The 22,002-nt window shown below is 39.9% G+C and overlaps 1 protein-coding gene across 1 annotated transcript; it reads right to left on the bottom strand.

Annotated features, from left to right (window-relative positions):
- Positions 1-219: 219 nt before the first annotated feature.
- Positions 220-21,809, bottom strand: LOC124138324. Its single transcript, XM_046504915.2, has 3 exons — positions 21,454-21,809; positions 2,117-2,239; positions 220-995 (listed from the first exon to the last, which is right to left on the bottom strand). The coding sequence occupies exons 1-3, from the start codon at positions 21,523-21,525 to the stop codon at positions 813-815; spliced, it is 378 nt and encodes a 125-aa protein (XP_046360871.1). The 5' UTR covers positions 21,526-21,809; the 3' UTR covers positions 220-812.
- Between the last annotated feature and the right edge of the window lie 193 nt (positions 21,810-22,002).

A 22,002-nucleotide genomic window follows, 5' to 3' on the forward strand; every position in this document is an offset into this window, starting at 1 on the left:
TGGAGTGACATGGACCCATTTGGCTATGATGAAAGTTATTTGCAACTTGCGATATCGCTTGACTTGACACTGGCAGTCCTAAGGAGCAGGGATAAGATGAGAGGCCTTTACATCATCCATCTTCCTTGTCACATCCATCACCGAGTTATCCTCATTGTTTCAGCAGCAGACAACATCCCCCATTCACTAGCGTGTTGAAACAAACAACAAACACACATGTACTAACATACATGTATTTGACATCAGTAGTGTGGCTTCGTGTAATACAAGGTAATCAACGTAGTCTTGTTTCTAATATAGTCAAGTCAGCAATTACGGCATGCACCACACATGGATCTCTATCTATTCTAGTGTTTTCGTTGCTGAGAGTCTCATGTCCTGGTCTTGCATATGATACTGCATATGTGTGTTGTGGCTTCTCATATTTTCCGATAGAACACGAAATTCCTTTTAGGAATTGGTGTAGCTTTAGTGTAGGCCAAAGTGGACTTTAAACCCACTTCAATCTATACCTCTCTGACACTGTGATAAGGTTCAACCAGATGTCACAGAGGGCTATAAAAAACACGTTATCCATTTACGCCAATTTGTTCCAACTCTATCTTAAGCCTTCTCCTAAATCTCTGCCAATTATAGGATAAAACATTAAAGCCGAGGGCAATTTTACACCAATGCTTTCACAGGGAATCTTCGTTGTTGTCACTGGTATCCATCACAAATCCTCAGTTATAACGGATAGCTCCATACAAGGGACACCAACACCCACAATCAGCCGGCAAGAAGTAACACCAATTTCCTCTTCATTAACGGTATCAATCCACGGCTGTCTCACAATGTCCGAAATTGTCACCGTCTTTAACTTTACACATTAATCCTTTTTCACACGGGCACATAAAATCCTCTGTTATCACCAGGCAAAAATATTTCAATTTTCGAAGTGGTTGACACTCCGTGAATCCAATTGCATATTTACTGACATCTGCATATGTGATAACCTGTAAAAATCAAAATATGATATTTGAATCAAATGTTCATTTCAATATTCATATATACAGTATAAGCGAGTAATTATAATTGTGCTGCAAATGTGAGATGGTAATATTCATGTAATGTCTCTTGAAGTTACATACAGGAGAATATATAAATGTCCATATGTATTGAATAATTATATTTTGTATCTAGCATGATCTATTTTTAATCAAATTAGACTTTTCAGTATTTTGCATACCCACATGTATATAGTAGGATACATTGATGAGACAAAACATTGATGTCAACATCCTAGCTTCATTGCGGACATATGAACTGGACACAAATATCAAGTTGTTATCAATATACAATCTGGAGCCTAGAGTGTCATAAATGACAACTCCGTCTCGTCTTGTAATCGTTAATCCCTGCACTAATAGAGCCATCGAAGCAGTGGACAGATCGAGGGATATTTGTACTTTGTATGACACTCATGTAGGATTGATATGTTAGTTCCGTTGATTGAGTGTTGGATTGCAACAAAACTGGTTCGATTCCAACATTCGTTAAAACAGTGCGAATGTCACCTCTCCTGACAACAAAAGTACTACAGTAAACTACGGTTATAACGAACTCAAAGGGACTACTAATTTTAGTTCGTTATAACCGTAGTTCGTTATAAGCATAAATACAACATAACTACAGGAAATAGTCGGGACCAAAAAGTAGGTTCGTTATATCCGTCAGTTCGTTATAAGCGTGTTCGTTTTAACCGTAGTGTACTGTATTGCATTATCAACTAACCAACACGCCAGTGTCACTGTATCTCAGGGGGCACGGGTGGCCCAGTTCTCTAAGGCGCCGCGATTCGCTGTGCAGAGTTGCGTCCCTTGGGCACGCCAGAAACCTTTGATTGTGGGTTCGAATCCCGGTTCGCCCCAATTATGTTTCTAGGTTTGTCAGCACCATACCCGTGCTCGTGGGTTTCACCGAAGTGGTAAACGTCTGAGACCTGCATCACTTCGGGCTTTCCTCCCACATTAAGCTGACACGCCGCGATATAACTGGAATACTGTTAAAAGCGGCGTTAAACCCAACTCACTCACTCACTCACTCACTGTATCTCACATGAACAAAATTGCTTCACCTTTTTGACACAACAGAAGTGGTCAGGACATGTGGAGTTCCTGGGGTCGCAGGACATCGCAGGTTGGGGGATGTGGTCCCCGTGACCAGGGGCCGAGGAGGCAGGGAGCACTACAGCTAGCATCTGAAATATATGATACAAGTCATAAGCTTCTGCTTAGGGTGGGAAGACAAACATTTGTCGCTAATTCTTCACAGGCAACGTTCACCAACTGTTGTTTAACAGATATCTACATTAACCATGAACACACTCTAAACCTTCGTTACTGTTAGGTGCAGTTACATCTACGAATGACTGATGCGCAAGATGTTGGTATAGTGTGAATAACAATGTAATAATGTGTGAATTTGTACAGCGACAAATCCATCCATTTTAATACTCCCTGGGGAGTACACAACCTTGAGAGGCGCAAGACAGTTACCACTCACAATACTATCTCAATCTACCGGGTACCCATTTACTGCTGGGTCAACAGAAGCATATTTCGAACAAAGCCATTTGACTGAGGAGACACCAAATGAGCTACATGTGCTTCAGTGTGTGGTAGGGCCGAAACCCTAGAAACTCTCAGAAGCCAAGATATCGAACGAGGCCCCCATCCAACTACTCTCCGCCGCCGACGTTGCTTAACTTCAAGTTTACAGAATATCTTATATATTCTCATCATATGGACGTTCAGTTCAAATCGCGTCGATTCCAAGAATGAACAATACGAATTTTAAATATATATACCTCAGAGTATTGTTTTCTGTGAAACCTTTATAATCTTTGTAAAGAGATACTTAATGTTTATATCGAGAGCAAACTGATTCTTACTTACGTTTATCATATGCTGGGATTTAGCCGCGCTAAACTGAGTTTGGAAATGTGCACAGTAAAGTTTCACATGTTACATTTAGCGTGCGTAAATCTGCAGGTAACCTGGCTCTACATTAAAAACACAGTATATTTATCTCCATTCTATGTTTTATCTTTCAACGCGAACTCTTTGGTGAAGATTTTGAACAAAGCGACATAGGCCGTGTCCACATTTTTTGCGTGGGTTGTCGATCTGATTAAAGAAACACCGAAAAAAGCCTTTAGGGCGAGTGTCACTGTACATGTTCAAACATAGCTTTTTACATCCTAATAGTCACACGCATATACGACAAGCATTGAATGTGCGTAGCCCATCTACTTTGCAAGCCAAGATGGAGTAGCTACCCTAAAGGAAATTAAACAAGCCTAGTTTCGTACTCCACCGCGCGTCACTATTCTGACGAGCCACCGCTCATCCGGAAGCAAAAGATGTGACGTCACAGACGTCAAGCTCTCGGTTTTCCCTATATAGATCACTCTCTTTGTCGAACTGACAAAACGTGAATGATGTAGTAACCGCAATTCTGCATTTGTAACCTACAGTTGTAAACGTCGTTATTCTGCGGTGATGCGGCCGTCAAATCACCTGTTTCAATAAGAAGCGGTTTGAGATTTGAAACCTCTGATTCACTTCAGATAAATCGACTCATGCGACCAAAGAAGGTTTCACTGTAATAATTGTCTTATTACAAAATATGAAGTGTTAATTGAGATTTGAAACCTCTGATTCACTACTTAGAATCCAGTATTTTCTAAAGTCATAGTAGAATTGGGCTTTATGTCGACTTGTGCCGCACACCACAGATAAATGGACCCATGCGACCAAAGAAGGTTTCACTGTAATAATTGTCTTATTACAAAATATGAAGTGTTAATTGAGATTTGAAACCTCTGATTCACTAATTAGAATCCAGCATTTTCTAAAGTCATAGTAGAATTGGGCTTTATGTCGACTTGTGCCGGACACCACAGATAAATGGACCCATGCGACCAAAGAAGGTTTCACTGTAATAATTGTCTTATTACAAAATATGTCCCCGTGTTGGTTTCACCTGCGGCACTGTGCGAAGATTACAACTTTGGAATTGATTTGAAGTGACCAATGATATAAATGAGGTTTTTTTTCATTAGGTTACAAAACTTTTACATTGATCAAAATCCAGTATGGATTCTAAAGACTGCAGAAAAGGTTCTCATCCTATTGGAATCCAAAAGCACTTCGACCATTTTCTAAAATGTTTTACATCACGTTCTACTAACGCCTCTTTTCTCGGCTGCAGCAATCAGGGTATTTTCATGGAGCATCACATGAAACCCATGTCTAAGACCTAATTCCTGTTCGTGCCGTTTACAGCAAATTACATCTGTGGCCTTTCTCTGCTACCCACAGTCCATGGCCATCAATTACCCTGACAGTGTTTTGTAGATTAGGATCCCAACCTAAGTATTTTCTATCCCATTCGCAGACTATATTCCACCTATTTATGTCCTATTTTGTAGTCCGTGAGTGACTGCTTATAACCCTCGCTCATTTGGTCTGAGTGAAATATACCGCTCGTGTTATCGGTCAGACACATACATTAGAGTTGAATAACTCAGCTATGTAATTCGGTTCTATCCCCTTCTGAACAAGCTCAACGTCAAATCTGATTTAAACGCTATTATTGAATTGTACATGGTCTATTTGAAGCAGTGCTTTCACTCCTGAAGGGGTTGATACGAAGGTGAAGCAGTGTTTTGCAATCAGTGAACATGGGTGAATTATTGAAGACCTGTCTTTCCAAGGGAAAGTAGAAATGTGTTGTGGTAATTGTGGCGATCGAAGCTTCTTTGTGTGTGTCGTTGAGGAGTAAATGCTGACATGATTCTACAGGGGATTAAGCAACCGGTTACATCAGTCACGCTGATTTACAGGCAGCGTTTATAGGCTTAGAGTGTGATATGGAAACACCGGTCACTGATACAGTCATCCTTATAAGGAAACTACGGTTGTAACGAACTCAAAGGGACTACTAATTTTAGTTCGTTATAACCGTAGTTCGTTATAAGCATAAATACAGCATAACTACAGCAAATAGTCGGGACCAAAAAGTAGGTTCGTTATATCCGTCAGTTCGTTATAAGCGTGTTCGTTTTAACCGTAGTTTACTGTATAACATGCCAGGCACAAGAACGTATACACTTGGAAATTGGATTTGACCCCAAAATTACAAATGGTCTAGGCGGAAAACAGTCACAGAAACACTGCTTACTTAAGGTTCAAAACAAATCTAAGGATACCCGTATCAAATACGTTACCACCCAATAACCATTTCTTGTTCATTCTTAGCAACAATCAAGTATGGTTCGTACACAAAATGTATTGAAGGTCGAATAAAAAAGCATTGAATACTTTATAAAACTATTAATGTGCTGATTGCCCAATAGCATAAACTAAGCTCAACACTTTTGTACAGAATATCAGACATGACTCGCTTTCTTTACGGTTATCCTACAGGGGTGCATTTCATACAATATTGAACTGGTTTTCAATTTCACTATGTCTTATATCGTATGAAGGAAATGCACAACATCTAAATTATCATCCAAATGAGCAAACAAGTCGAAATGTTTGTTTTTCCAAATTCCTCATTCCAGTTACTGATGATGAAACAGTAGATATGTGGTCCTCTCTGTTTCTCTACAGATGACAGATCTAATTTCAGGGATGAATCCTATAACTCCTCATTGAATCAGATAGCATCATTAGCTCAAGGGATGTAGAGTGACACTAGCAGCTGTATGACAAATAATTAACAGCAGCACGAGATTTGTCGATTAATATGAACAAACATCAGCGTGATGTTAATGGAGCCTGCTAACGACGTTGCTGAAAGAAGCGATGAAGGACCACATGCTCAGCACACAGTGGAGATTTTCAGATATTGTCTCAAAAACACATCACAAACAAGGTTAAGATGATTATCATCATAGAATTTTACTTGCATAAACTCACAGTGGTGAGACGCAACAATAGTTAATATTCAAAGGAACGACTGTATTTTTTTAAGTGTTTGTTTTCAAAAGTCAACACAGCTGAAAGGCTTCTGTCCAAAAAACTGAGAAGTCAGCACTAATAAAAATAATATTATATGAAGGTCAGCTGGAGGACAATAGATGACTTTAAGTGATGACATCATTGTTTCTATCAACACATATAGTCGTGCAATGAAAACAGTTTGTATTAATTTTAAAAACCTTCTTGTGATGGTTTTCGTTAGATTCTTGTTTATGACTTGCAAAGGGAGATTCATATATAACAACTTCTGTCGACAACTGTTTCAGCACACAGCAACAATTTCTGATCTTAACATGACGTTACGTTTCTTAAGAAGGCGAGAGAAGATTTGACAAAGAGTATCTTTGTCCATCTTCCCGAGGTAAGGTCGTTTACTTACTCTAACAGTCCAGTTTTCACGCCTGCCGAACTAGGCCGGAATGTCTTTGCTCGATCGTAGCTCCACCAGTGGCTAATACGAGTTATGTCCCTTCTATGCCCCTCCTATTGACCAATCAGGTTCTTCTTATATCACATGCATTTGTTTCAAACAAAACGGCGGCGCCCAGTCGGGACGCTGTGATCGATGATCAAGATATATGTTGTAATAAAACGGGTCTTATCTCGCAAAGTGCATCAAATCACGTGAGCACCTTGATTAAAAACATGAAAAGATTTGGAAAATATCTGTCGACGGTACACATCTTTTGCAAATCCTTCATTCGACTCAAACTCTGCACGTTGAAATCCATGTTGTGTACGAACCAGATGTCGATTTCGTTACGTGATTTTGATCGGACTATGCATCGACTCGTTGGTGCAGGCAAAAGATAACTCCATAATTCCAGCCTAGTTCGGCAAGGGAGGAAACTGGACTTTTACAGTCAGTTAACGCCCTTGCCTCAGGAAGATGATGCTTGTCTGGCATGTGAAGTTTAGTTTTTTCTGATATATACCCGCTGTAACAAGAAAAGCTGTCAATACTCGAGTCTCTACTGACTATCCTAATTTTAGTCGATTCCTACGACAGGAATTGTTATATTGGGGTACACATCCGATTATTTCTGAGACTTGAAAAAGTCACGGATGTTTGTCCTCGCCTTTTCGCGAACACCTGGTATCATCACTATTTGATAGTGATTCAGAGACATATGGTCATGATATAGTGTGAATCGTATAATCGACTCTGCTTTTTGCACAGATTTCTTTTGAAGGCTTTTATTTTCCAGTGTAACCTTTATCTTATTGCACAGACACCTTTGTGACGCATTGTGCGAGAATTATGTAAATTAACATATATGTTTGCAAGGAAACCTTCGTTTTCAAATTGTTCACTCTATTAATCAGGATCTAGTAATTTGTAGTCTGAATATGTTGCTGTTATGCTGGAGGCCTATTCTATCCCGGAATCCCGGAAGATGGTTCTGGCCTCCGAATTGACAAAAATGTTCAGAAGAGAAGCTAATGCGCTTCATTTGACGTGATGTCTGTTGCCACTGGATTTAAACCAGTAAAATGAGCTTATGTCTGCCAAACCTTACTGTAAATAAACCCCAAACAAGTAGATCTACCCATGCATTCAGTTAATCCATATCAAGGGATTATTATTGAATGTGATTTGATGCATTAAGCTTAATGCCAATACTTCAGTTAGTTGGTCATTTCAATTTTACCACGGAGAAAAGCTTCGGTGAAAATGTTTCAGGTCGTAAACGTTTTCCTCTTGGGTAAAATAAAACCCTTTCCATAAACAAAATACATCTGTGCTAAAAGCAGAGTCCATTGTATGATTCCGACTATACTATAATCATGTGTTTATGAATCATAAAAAAATGTCATGATTCAAGGTGTTCGCGAACAGGTCAGCGTATGCTGCCACTCCAGTGGCAACCGTCTCAAACACATGCAAAGGAAAGTCAAGCGTTCACCCGAACAAACACGACAGCACAAGTATGGTGCTGACAAACCAAAAATAAATGGCGAATGGCGATTCGAACCCTCATCCAAAGGGTTTTTGCGTGCCTGAGGGATGCAACTGTTGCGTCTTCTAGGACGAGCCGTGTCCACCCTCATGAGGCGTTACACGGATATGAAATGGAGACGTACTTTGTGTTGTGTAATACCAACTTCTACAAACAGCGGCGACACACACCATCCTGTGTATAAAACAGGGAAATTGATGTGTATGAAATAATGTACATCTGTCTTTTCTGGAGCATGTCATTGATGCTTGACGTACGGAGAATCTCACCCGAGTGTCTTTTGATATCAAACACATCAACACTTGTCAATAAAAGTTTAATTCTCTTATCGATGTGTGATATCACATGGATGAGGTTATATTTATCCTCCAAAATCCAGTACAGCTAACCAATCATTTGAAACGTCGTTGTAACCAAATGATGTTACAATTGGTCAACAAAGGATTGAGATGCAATTTCATCCTAGGAGGGGCGGTCGGGTAGCCTAGTGGTTAAAGCGTTCGCTCGTCACGCGAAGACTCGGGTTCGATTCCCGACAGGGGTATAATGTGTGAAGCCCATTTCTGGTGTCCCCCGCCGTGATATTGCTGGAATATTGCTAAAAGCGGCGTTTAACCATACTCACTCACTCACTCACTCACTCATCCTAGGAGATATGACATGATCTAACCCATCTGATATCTCCTGTGGAAGCCAGTTTGGGGTGATAAATAGTATGATATCTTCAGTTATAATAACAGCAAAAGAATTCAGGTCACGTACAACTTGATCCTGATTAATAGAGTGAACAATTTGAAAAGGAATCCTTCCAAAAATGCAAATATATATGTTAATTTATATAATGCTCGCCCCATGCCCACAAAGATGCCTTTACACACACATAAAGGTGGCAGTAAACACTGAAACATGCACAGATTGCGTGCTTTCCGCGAAAAACTTTTCTTAGTCACACAGACCATTTGATTATCTTGTCAATAAAATGCTCCTTATCAAATCAATGAAAATCGACTTAAGCTCACTAAACTTCTTATCAAGACCCTTATAATCTGTTTAGTCAGGTCATCGGTGCAGGCTACAGAAATCAATTAAACCTTGATATGGACGTTGAATTAAACATCAGGAAAACCAAAGGCATCCGAAAGGAATGAAGATCTAACTAAACCCTCGCCTGAGATATTTCGACTAATTTCATTGGATGAAAAATAAGCCGATGTGTGTTGATTCGATTACATTGTTCGTCTTTTAAGACGAGACAGCAATAATTTGCACTCTGTGATTAAACCAGGTCTTCAATTTCCCGCAAATCCTGCAAATAGTTTATAGAGGTTGTTATTTCATCCGCTGTTTGTCTTTTCTTTCAAGATGTTTCTGTATTAACAGTTTCTATATGATGTGGAAGATTGTGCCACCGTTGTTACCGTGCTTATGTTTATTCAACGCCTGGTGTAAAATTGCTTTAGGCATAAACGTCATTGCTGAGATTTTTAGGTAAATTTGTTATCGTTAAAAGAGCGCATTGCCTGGAGATATAAACAACATGTCATTGAGCTTAAACCACAAATCCAGCAAACCTGCATGTTCTATTTATATTGCAAACATTCTCTCAGTTGATGGACAGGTTGGTTTAAACTTGTCCACACATTACAGTTCTGAAGGAATGGCTCCTAACTATTAATTTATAACGTCAAAGTAAGAGAATAACCAGTCTCGATTATCTGCCGAACCAATTTTCGGTTGGGGGTACAATGCAAAATAGTATTGAAAATTATTAAAACGGATCTCTGAAAAACCGCGACATCACCAGATGTTTGCGAAAAGGGTATAATACTGGCATTTGTCCGGACAATTATAAGCAGCCACACACGCACGCACGCACGCACGCACGCACACACACACACACATAAATACACACATGCGCACGCACGCGCTACGTAAGTGCAATAATCTTGAAAGCGACGTTGAATCCGTTTCATTTCATTTCACCTCACCTACTTCACCAGTTATGTTCGCCAAAAGAATACTAGCATCCGAACTATTACAAGCTGCCCCTCCCCCACCCACCCCCTACACCCACCCCCTACACACACGCACGCGCTACATGAGCGCAATAAAAATCTTGAAAGCGACCTTCAATCCATTTCACCTCATCTCACCTGAGGTGTACATACAACCACTGTTTGCTACATCACAGTTCGCTGTGTCCCATCTTCTCGACACCAAAATATCACCTTACTAATTTTGCGAGATAAGACTGCGAGATACAGATGACCTTCCCTGCACCCGATTTCGTTTTAAATTATCTTCTCAATATCCAACTTTGGTGAGTTTTCATTTTCCCCAAACTCTTGTAACAAACTATTTTCTCTATATGGCCTTTTTTCATAGCTTATCGCTGCTTTATCCGGAGCTGATTGTCTATGACGTCATGCATGTAATATGTATGGGGAAGCTCACGTAAAAGAAAATACTAGATAATTTGATCAAAAGCAGCGTAGACGAGTGTCTCACAGAACTGTGTCCAGGAATATCTTGAAGTACTCCGATGGCGCGATACACTCCATGAATACAGTAATGAGACTCCTCTAGGTGTTTTCCTTCCTTCTTTGGATCAAATCGATCAGACATTGCTGTAAGTTGCAGTCAGAAAGCAGAGAAGGAGAACTGTTAATAATTCATGAAGGAATCGGGCACCGCGGTCTCTGGAACATGTCGGGGACGGTGTTTTGTTGCTTGCTATGCAGGACACGTTTCCAAATGAGCATAATTGAACGAATAATAAATCGTACGTCACGCGACTGTGACGTGACGAGTGCTGGATCTCGTCCGATACCTGACATGCTTAATGGTAAATATATGTATGGGTTTCTCAAACCAATTTCCGGCTTAATTCGGTTGTACATTGATTATCAAACTGTCATTTATTTTACAGTAGAGACATGTTATTTTCCTCCACATTGCAAACGCACGTGTCAGGACAAACGGGGTTCTAATTATTTCTAATATATGATAGGTTATAATCGAATCTGGAGCAGACAATCCAGTGATTGACATCATGAGCATCGATATACACAATAATGGGATGCGATTTCATGCCTGAACGTTGGTCGCCTTATCCAACAAACATGGGTTGCTGAAGACCAATTCTAACCCTGATCTTAAGAATGTTTTTCACCAAAACAAGCAATTTTATTTTTTTATTGGTTTCTTTTGCCTCTTTACTGCATCTAAGAAATCTTTTCGCTTTAAGCCCGGCGTAAATGAAAGTAATAATTGTCATCTCAGAAGAATTATCCCCATTTAATTCGTGAGTAATGTAAGGATGGTTTAACGCCATTTTGACCAGTATTTAGGTTATATCACGGCGTGTCAGCACGGGAGGAAAGCCCGTAGTAAGAACCCTTTTTGCGAACACCTAGTTCCTACACTATTTGAAAGTGATTCATAAACAATTGGAATCGTTCAAGGGATTATGCTGTTTAACGGATATTTCTTATGAGTATGCAACGGGGTTCGTCACTATTATTTAGGCGTTTACCAATTTCGTAACACGAGCGCGGGTATGGTGCTGACAAGAAAATTAATCACAGCGATTTACGGCTCCTTAGACGACTTAGCCACCCGTACCCGCAGATATGATTCTGAAAACTGGTATGTAGAACGTGCTACTCATAAGCAGTCTTGGAATCCGTCCACCCTAACAATAGATGCACAATTTCTATATGTACCATTCACTTTAACTGTGTATTCCATTTACAGAGCGCATCCATGGTCTTGAGGTCAGTGGTTCAATCCCCTGCCGCGTCATACCACAAAACGTTAAAATAATGGTATTTGTTGTTCCCCTGCCTGGCGCACGGCTTTAAGGGGATAAACCAAAGATTGATCAGCTCGGAGTCAGGATACTGTATCTGTGTGGGGTATCCGTGATAAAACTGGGCCATGGTATCACAGTTGGTGAGCAAAAAAAAATTATTAAAAAAATAATCCGGACTAGTACAAGCAGCCACACACCCACCGCATGTATAACAAAATTCGTGGTTACCCTCTGTAATGTGGGTTATTTCAACGGACAGTATTCATTATTCCTTTATTGCATTTTCTTTTGCTTCAGTTGTGATTACACGTGGAGGGAATCAACATTTAGAAAAACACAGCATTTTCCCCATTCCGACAGTGATTTTAAGGAAGCTAGAGCTATAAATGATATCGATTTTTCTATACGACAACCTTGCGTAATTGGATGTTAAACTAATTTCTGTGTTTATTATCAATAAAGATAATTCTTACGTCGCTTCAGTGTTATTAATTTCCATGACAACAAAACACATTCGCCCTAACTGTCACACAATTTTGACTCTTGACATTCCAAATTCGCTTCCAAGGCGTGCGTTATGGGTGGTAATTGCATCAAAAGTCTGTCATTCGGACCAGAATGGTTTTCGGGTCACATTTGTAATCGAATGACGTCCTGACCAATGCCTGTGATCCTTCCAACAAGTATTACTTCCTGGTAACATTCCATGATTTAAAGATACCACGGATAGAACCGTTACAGATCTGAGATTGATCTGCATTCAGTTTGGGCTAATTCAAAGTAGGAATAATAATATTGATCAAACCTGTGAATGCAAAGATTGTCAGTCATGGTGTTTGACATGTAGTTCTCATCCAAATGTTAAGACTTTCACTAAGCCACAGTGTTTTTGACACATTTTAGAAGAAAGGAAGGAGCCCAATGTTTCTTTGTGTGCCTTGACTGATTGTGTGTTGTTGTACCAAGACGGCAATCCGTGACTCGACTCATTTATACCAAGAAACGCCTCCTTACATGTTACATATGGAGATCCCAGGACAAGTCCCCTTACACATGTACATGTTACACATGAAGATCCCAGAACAGGTCTCCTTACATGTTACATATGGAGATCCCAGGACAAGTCTCCTTACGTGTTACATATGGCGATCCCTGAACAAGTCTCCTTACGTGTTACATATGGCGATCCCTGAACAAGTCTCCTTACATGTTACATATGGAGATCCAAGGACAAGTCTGCTTACATGTTACATATGGAGATCCCTCAACAAGTCTCCTTATATGTTACATATGGATATCCCAGAACAAGTCTCCTTACATGTTACATATGGAGATCCCAGGACAAGTCTCCTTACATGTTACATATGGAGATCCCAGAACAAGTCTCCTTACATGTTACATATGGAGATCCCAGAACAAGTCTCCTTACATGTTACATATCGAGATCCCAGAACAAGTCTCCTTACATGTTACATATGGAGATCCCAGGACAAGTCTTCTTACATGTTACATATGGAGATCCCTCAACAAGTCTCCTTATATGTTACATATGGATATCCCAGAACAAGTCTCCTTACATGTTACATATGGAGATCCCAGGACAAGTCTCCTTACATGTTACATATGGAGATCCCAGAACAAGTCTCCTTACATGTTACATATGGAGATCCCAGAACAAGTCTCCTTACATGTTACATATGGAGATCCCAGAACAAGTCTCCTTACATGTTTCATATGGAGATCCCAGGACAAGTCTCCTTACATGTTACATATGGAGATCCAAGAACAAGTCACCTTACATGTTACATATGGAGATCCCAGAACAGGTCTCCTTACATGTTACATATGGAGATCCCAGAACAAGTCTCCTTACATGTTACATATGGAGATCCCAGAACAAGTCTCCTCACATGTTACATATGGAGATCCCAGCACAAGTCCCCTTACATGTTACATATGGAGATCCCAGGACAAGTCTCCTTACATGTTACATATGGAGATCCCAGAACAAGTCTCCTTCCATGTTACACATGGAGATCTCAGAACAAGTCTCCTTACATGATGCATATAGAGATCCCAGAACAAGTCTCCTTACATGTTACACATGGAGATCCCAGAACAAGTCTCCTTACACGTTAGCAAGATCTAGCAAGATCAATGTGTCAGTCATTTACTGTGGAATAGACCCAACCTAGCAAGATCAATGTGTCATTCATTTACTGTGGTATAGACCCAACCTAGCAAGATCAACGTGTCAGTCATTTACTGTGGTATAGACCCAACCTAGCAAGCTCAATGTGTCAGGCATTTACTGTGGTATAGGCCCAACCTTGTAAGATCAATGTGTCATTCATTTACTGTGGTATAGATTCAACCTAGTGAGATCAATGTGTCAGTCATTTACTGTTGTATAGACCCAACCTAGTGAGATCAATGTGTCAATCATTTACTGTGGAATAGACCCAAACTAGCAGGATTAATGTGTCATTCATTTACTGTGGTATAGTTCCAGCCTTATGAGATCAATGTGTCAGTCATTTACTGTGGTATATACCCAACCTAGTGAGATTAATGTGTCAATCATTTATTGTGGTATAGTCCCAACCTAGTTACTTCAAGATGACATGGTCAAATAACATCGGAAGTAAAGTTCTTGACAGAAGTGGGGAATGTAGCCAAAAGGTTTACTGAACTTTAATGAAGTTCGTTTAATCACAAATAGACATCTGCGAAAAAGATACGTGCATACAGGATTTATACGTGTCTAACAAAATCTTTAATATAATATACATTAATACAAAACCCCTCATACGATGTTGTTGAATGACCGTTATAAGGAGGACAAGCAGTACTGCTTCCTGGTTGCAACACTAATACTATTAGAAGTGGCAAACAAGCCCTTTCTACATATTACATCTTGTCATATCCCACAACTACAAAATTGATGCATACGTCAAGAGGTTTGTAATTTTTGCCATTTCGACATTAGCTTGTTAGGCACATGAGAACGTTTTTTTATGACTATTTGACTAGGTGATAATTATTTTCAGAATGCCTGTTCAAAATTTGGATCTGCGTAAAAGTTATCACATGTAAACACATTATGTATACTTTGCCATCAAAACACCAGTCAATGTCAGTTTAGGATTATGCCCGTTCCCGCACTTTATCAATACCACAAATACCCCCTTTCAAGGAGAACTGACGTAAAGATGATTAATGACATTACTGGTGCTGCTGACCTTTAGGTTTGCACAAAACAACACTTCTATAGCTGTGTTTTTCAGGACTCAGACATGCAGGTTTATATTATACAGTTTTCCCTGACATTGACTAAGTGGAGCTTGTTGAGTCATCGATCTACATTTCAGAGTGCTGTAATATACAAGGGTCAAAGATGGGAAATATTTGCGTTCCAGAAATGGTAATAGTCTTCTATGTCAACGATACCACGTGGGTCCATGCGCGCAACTGGAGCTTCTTGAGCTAGCTCGAGGGTAGACGCGGACCTCAGAGTAGACAACTTGAAATATTCCAACCAGTCGCGGATCACTTTGAAAAGGGCACGTCGATAATTGCATATATGTAGTGGGTGAGTGGTGTTCCTTCGTGTTGCGTTCTAGGGCCTTGTCAAACATTTCTTCCTTCTTCCATTATTTGTTTTGTTGATGTATCATTGCATGTACCGTTCGAAGGCATGGATACAGATAATTGTCAACATTGTACAAGCCGTCAGAAAAACATATTTTTGGAAACTCTTATATATATATATATATATACACACACACACACACATATATATATATATATATATATATATATATATATATATATATATAGAGAGAGAGAGAGAGAGAGAGAGAGAGAGAGAGAGCCACTTCGGTCATAGGAGATGAGTAGAATCGACCATAGCCTTGGATATTACGGATATGAAACCGATGAAACCGATACTTGATTTTAAGAAGCGATAATTACCGCTGTCAGTTTCGGAAAAAAAGCGAAATCCGGATATAGCATACTATATTTAGAGAACCGATGACAAGTTCAGTTTCTAGATTAATCAAAATTTTATAATACTGAACGTATCATTGGCCACGTCTTTAATGATACTGCGCTGTGTGGGCACTCTGTGGCTTTAGTTACAATTCGACTCAATCAGAGTCTCTCATTCCTCCGCTCGTGGAGACTCTCATTCCCCCCTCGTTTTACAGCAGGATATGAAACTGTGCAACTACACTAAAGGTATTTACACGCTTCCAGACGGGCGTAATTAATCTTATGGTAAAGGGGCGTGTATCTCTATGGGGCAGTCGAAAATACACTCAGTTACAACGCAACTTCAAGTAACTCTGTGTGTAAAAGTTTACTTTGGGTTAAAGAGTATCGAATATCTGTCACAGGAGGAAAATTGATATCCTCAGTCGGAACCTAAGCCCTTGTGACAGAATAATTTATCTCCTCATATAGCATTGCAGATGCTCTGCTGTCAGCCAGAGCATCAACATGCATCGAATGGTACCTGATGAGTTTTTATGATCTTTCGTTTCAACCTGAACCCGTGGTGCATCAAACAGACACGTGCCTATTAACGATTTCGGAATAAGATAGTTATTTGAGACTAAGATTTGAATTTCTTTTGTAAGAATCTCCGTGTCAAATGTCCACAACTAAACTGTGTATGAGGACCTAATATACAACTTACATCTAAAACGTTTCTTGAATGCACTGTAATACAGTAAGTTAAGAATGCAACATAGATGGGCCAAATTTGGGTATCAGAATAATGTGTGTGGTCACTGTATTGTATTCATTTTTATCTACAGATTCAAATAAAAAATGCAGCAAAAAGGGTGTGGATGATCCTGGCACAGTCTGGCTGTTTAGGCTCATCATCAGCACGGGGCCCTTGCCCCCTCTACACGCAGCCCAGACAGCGAATGGAACTTCTCCAAAAAAGCGTTGCTTAGTCAAACCCACCTAGAACTTTTCGGAGAATGTGAAGACTCCCCAACACTGCAGCCTTCTGCATTACCCAGATTGTCAGAAGGGCTGTATTTCTTGTAGCAAACCCGGGTACTCTCCCAATGTCAGTCAACAGATTGGGAGGTACCAAACCTATAGTTAAGGCACCGAGAACAATGGGGAGACGGACAACTTTGTACTTGGGATGCAAGCGTGACATTTCGAAAGTTGAGGTCTGCATAATTGTCATTTTCTCCTCAATCTAGTCAATCACAGAAAATTCAATGATATAAATGTTGTTTTTATTGGATATATTATACGTCTGAGGCTGTATACGGACCTATTCCATAAACAATTGTTTTTATCATTTTCAATGACGCCCTCTACATATTCTGTGTCGTACCATATGTACCATGGCGAAGACGGTAATAAAAGGATCGAGCCACTCCATCATGTCGCTTAAGATACTGTGTTTGTGCCAAAGCTGGGCATCCAATGACAATGTGTTGGACAGTCACATTCATTGCATATTCTACATTTCATTTACATTTTGATGCAAAAATCACACATTGACGGTTTCGAGCGGGAAGTGACTGATCCTGAGCAACAAACAGAATGACTACTGTCTCACTCTTCAGGCCAGCCGACTTCACCCAAGCGGAGGACTCACACAAACTAAATACAGTTGTCGTTCACATGGCCTCTCCTGGGCCGGTTTGATATGGCACTTCGCTTGGTTGACACTAATTTCTGTACCGTCCAGCAGTACAGAACCATCAACAAAATCAACATTGACATTAAGATTATGTCCCGCATCCTTGGCTCGAGTAAGAATGGAATGCCTTGTTTTCATGAGTCTTGACAGGCTTCACAAGAAGATCATAAGACAAATAAATGTGTGCCAAAGTGCACAGTACAATTCTAGTAGTAATAATAAGTAGTGGTAGTGGTAGCAGCAGCAGTAGTAGTAGTAGTAGTTGCTTAAAACCAATTATTACCCGGTTCTGCAGGGATCAGTACTATTAGCAGTGATAGAAAGAGCAGTAGCGTTAATTTGTTCACTTATTTTATTATCATCAGTAGCAGTATGTGGTAATAATCGTATTCTACCTGTGACGACGAACTGCCTAAGTGAGTCAGTTTATATTCATGCCTTTCTGATCACTCAGTATGTCAATTATATCAGGGCCTGTCAGCTTGATGTGGTAAGGAATGCCGAAAGAGGAAAACGTATAAACAAAATCAAGGCGAACATGGATTCGAACACATATCATCATCATGATCATCATCATTATCATTATCATCATCATCATTCTCCTCCTTTATGATTATGGATATAATTATTATGGTCATGATGATTGCGCGTGTCTTCTAAACCAGTGTTGGAATTCATTTTTATTTCGTTTGAATATCGAATGTAGTAGTCTGTGTTTGTTGCAGGTTGTACCAATTATATAATTCTCAGGAACCCCTTCTTTCTGCTGACATAGTTGCTATGCTATTTCCATGATAATATAACAATCCTTTATGTGTATTTCGCAAGACATCGAACAATACGAAGAGAGAAACATGTAATATTGCATAGCAATCATAAACCTTAGAAACGAAGAAACTCCATTCGTTCTCCGCAAGCATGTCATGTATAATCTCTATGAGTCATCATTGTTGTCTTAACCCCGAGGGTCTATTACTGGCTTTCCTATACATTTCTCAAATAGGATCCTTGACAAGAAGACGGTTCGTCTTGAATGTAACCGTGACGGGATATGAGAGTGGGAGTCTTAATGATCCAAAGTCTTTGTCCCTTGAATATCATCTCTGCTCCACATCATCAGATGTGTCCGTATACCTTTATAGCAAGGATATATTTAGATATTCCAGCGACTCCTCCATTAGACTGACAACGATTGACCGTCGCTATCACCGGTCTGCACTTTCATTACTTAGCTATAGATATGCTTACACTACCGTAGATGTGGATATAAATGAGCCCCAATTACCCAAAGACTATTCATATATTCCAGACTGATGGCATCTATTAATGAAAACCAGATCACATTTGGATCTTTGTCATTAATGCTGGGAAGATCAAAGACAATCTCTGGCCTAAGTTTGCATTTACATTCATTTTCATCGTTTAGTCTCAGATCTGATGCGAAATACATGCAGCCAGGCGGAAGAAATCGTTGATAGCGGAACGCTTATCCAGTGATTCAGATAAAAGAACAATCATAATGATTCAATGTGAACGTCCAGTATCAATACTAGACAACAGAAGCATAACTGATGGTGACGATGCAGCCAGGCAGGCAACCATAATGGATGATATCGTTTAGAAAGCGGAACGTTGCCTGATTCAGGCAATAAGAAGGAAAACGCGAAATAGAGCGTCGGTTATCCCGGCTCCACACTACTTGGGAAATCAACTGTTCGGTTTGCCTTCATTTGTTAACTTATGAGACATTACTCACTGCAAACAAAACGGTTTTATAATTTGGTTGGTGAGTTAGGCTAGCGCCTGTTTGGGTAGGTAGTGTTTGCGTTTTTTTCATATGGCACAAAAGTTAAAGTCGTAGGTCAAACCAACCTGTGTGTTGCTTACGAATCAAAGATTATAATAAAGGATGTATTACCGCATATAGATAGAAATAGCAACATAACAGTTATATGTAAACTGCATTTAGATACCAGTGTCTGGACTAACTAGTGTGCGTGAGTTGGTTTTAATACCGCTGTTCCAGTCATATCACGGCGAGTCAGCTTACTATAAGGGGGGAGGTGAGGGTGGGGGGAGACGGGTAAGCCTGTAGTGAAGCAGGTCTTCGCAGAAACCAACGAGCACGGGTATGGCGCTAACAAACCTAGAAACATGTTCGGGGTGAACTGGGATTCGTACCCACGACCATAGGTTTCTGGTTTACCAAGGGGACGCAGCTATGCACAACGAATTGCGGTGCCTTAGACGACTGGGCCACCCGTCAGGATTGGACCAACATGAGGTTGATAGTGTGAGCATCAATCAATATCATCGAGGTTGAAACTACAATTCAAGGTTTCAGTTTGAAGGCTTATCATTGATCAACGGATCAGTGGAACCATCCCCTGGAGTAAAGTGTACATGTACAATGCATCAGTTCTTTGTGAAAGATGATTGTGCTCGTGGGTTTCCCAAAAGCTGTAACCCGTGAAGATCCGGGAAAGAATAGGTCTTCAGCAAACCATGCTTGCCGTAAAAGTCGACTATGCTTGTCGTAAGAGGCGACTAACGGGATCGGGTTGTCAGGCTCGCTGACTTGCTTGAAGCATGTCATCTATCCCAAATTCGTGGATCGATGCTCATGATATCAGTCTCTGGATTGTCTGGTCCAGACTCGATTATTTACAGACCGCCGTCATATAGCTGGAATAATGCTGAGTAAGGCGTAAAACAACAAACCAAACAAACCAAAGCTGTAACGTCTGAATCAAACGTTACGTTCCTCCCAAATCAAGTTGTCACGCCGCGAGGTTACTGAAATACTGTTCAAAACTTACTCACTCACTGTAGGATATTCATTCCTAACAATCCACACCAATAACATTATTAATGATCCCACAACCTTCGATTAATTTGAACCGACCACTCGGTTTAACCCTTGTACCTTGACGAGAAACTATAACGTTTCACGGTGGTATGCACCATGGATTATGGATGTTTGTTTTTATGATGTATGTTTTATCTACATAAACACATATATCAACCAGCAGTGAATAACAAATGAGTTAATAAACACTGACCGAGAATCAATGCAGGAAACAACAGGCACATAGCGATGTAGGTTTCTAAGAATAAGTATGGTTTAACAGGTACATTCGTTCAATAAAATCGGTAGCATTGGCTCTATAACCTCAAGCCGTCTTTCGGTATGACGGTCTATAAATGTTTGAGTTTATATTGCAAACAAATATAATAATATGATATAAACAGACATATTAAGCCAAGCTCCCATGTCTTCTTTGGATAATATTACTTGAAATGAAGCTTAACGTCAATTCCATGCCCAAATCGGATCCTATTTGTACGCCACCATCTCGCACATCCAGTTACAAAGGACGCTAAGAATATCTATCAAAGGTTAAGTAGTATGGTATACCTGTTGTCGATGATCCACGATTACGTGCATTTCGTACAAATTATGTATTTCATTCTTGACACCATACACCATTATAGTGAATGCGTTTGACGTTTAAACACTCAATATCAGGTAATATGGTTTACACACCAGAGAGTATTCTTGAGATGTCAGACACCAGAATATAACACAGTACACTTAACCTACTCAACATATGATACTGAATCACATTGTTATAACATTCAAAATACGCAACTATTTACGTTGTTTAAAATTGTTTGAATAATAAACCTCCATTTCATAAAGAACAAAATTCATTTACATGTATTCGTATCACATTAAATGCCCTTTATTTATAAATATTATTGATCGCTAACAATTTATTTTACAAAGGAGATGCTAAAATTAAACCCACCACTAAAACAGGATTATATTGAAGAACGGCATTTTCTTCTCGTTTACTGCATACCATTATAAGAGGCAGTCATTATAGTACACATATGCCACATTGTTACTGTAAAACACACAGGTAACCCTTAACATGGAGCATCAGTAATTACAGAAGAACTCACCTGTACAAATACAAAGCCTAATAAAGCGAGGTAGGCCTGTGGCATCTTCCTTGGTTCCACGTCAGCATGCATCAGACCTGCTCGTGCACTTCATCCCGAGCCGAGGCACTCGCACGAAAGAGGCACACTTTCAGATTGGTTAGGCCTTGGACATCGGCAATGGTCGCGGTTCCTTGGTCGGCACTCATTAGTCCGTGTTATAATTGATCGACCCCATACGGTCTGGATAGATTTGCCATCACCACCCAAATGTCCGTAAATTAGATAACACAGTTCGGCATTTGGTTTTTGCAGACATCAACCACTGACTGTCGATAAATCGAGTGTTCCATAAAATTGCCTAGAACTCTTTGGGTTGCAGCGTGGAGGAGTGCGCAGTTCGATTGGAACTCGGGTGTCTCAGGTGCGCGTGATTGTTGAATAGCCTAGACGTGTCACTAGTTGTACGTATCAGTGTATAATAATTGCTGACTAAAAGTCACAACATTCGGCCATATTTGACCTATGAGACACACTTGTAGAAATGTAAAGTTCATAATAATATGAGAT

This window comes from Haliotis rufescens, unplaced genomic scaffold, assembly GCF_023055435.1.
Source record: "Haliotis rufescens isolate VD_foot unplaced genomic scaffold, xgHalRufe1.0.p SCAF_5, whole genome shotgun sequence".
In the NCBI taxonomy this organism is placed as follows: Eukaryota; Metazoa; Mollusca; class Gastropoda; order Lepetellida; family Haliotidae; genus Haliotis; species Haliotis rufescens.

Bases quoted from the DNA above. Each gene is read 5' to 3' on its own strand.
- LOC124138324 (XM_046504915.2), bottom strand. From the start codon at position 21,525: ATGCATGCTGACGTGGAACCAAGGAAGATGCCACAGGCCTACCTCGCT. The intron at 2,240-21,453 runs GTGAGTTCTTCT...CATATATTTCAG, and splicing joins TAGGCTTTGTATTTGTACAG to ATGCTAGCTGTAGTGCTCCC. The intron at 996-2,116 runs GTGAAGCAATTT...TGATTTTTACAG, and splicing joins ACTTCTGTTGTGTCAAAAAG to GTTATCACATATGCAGATGT.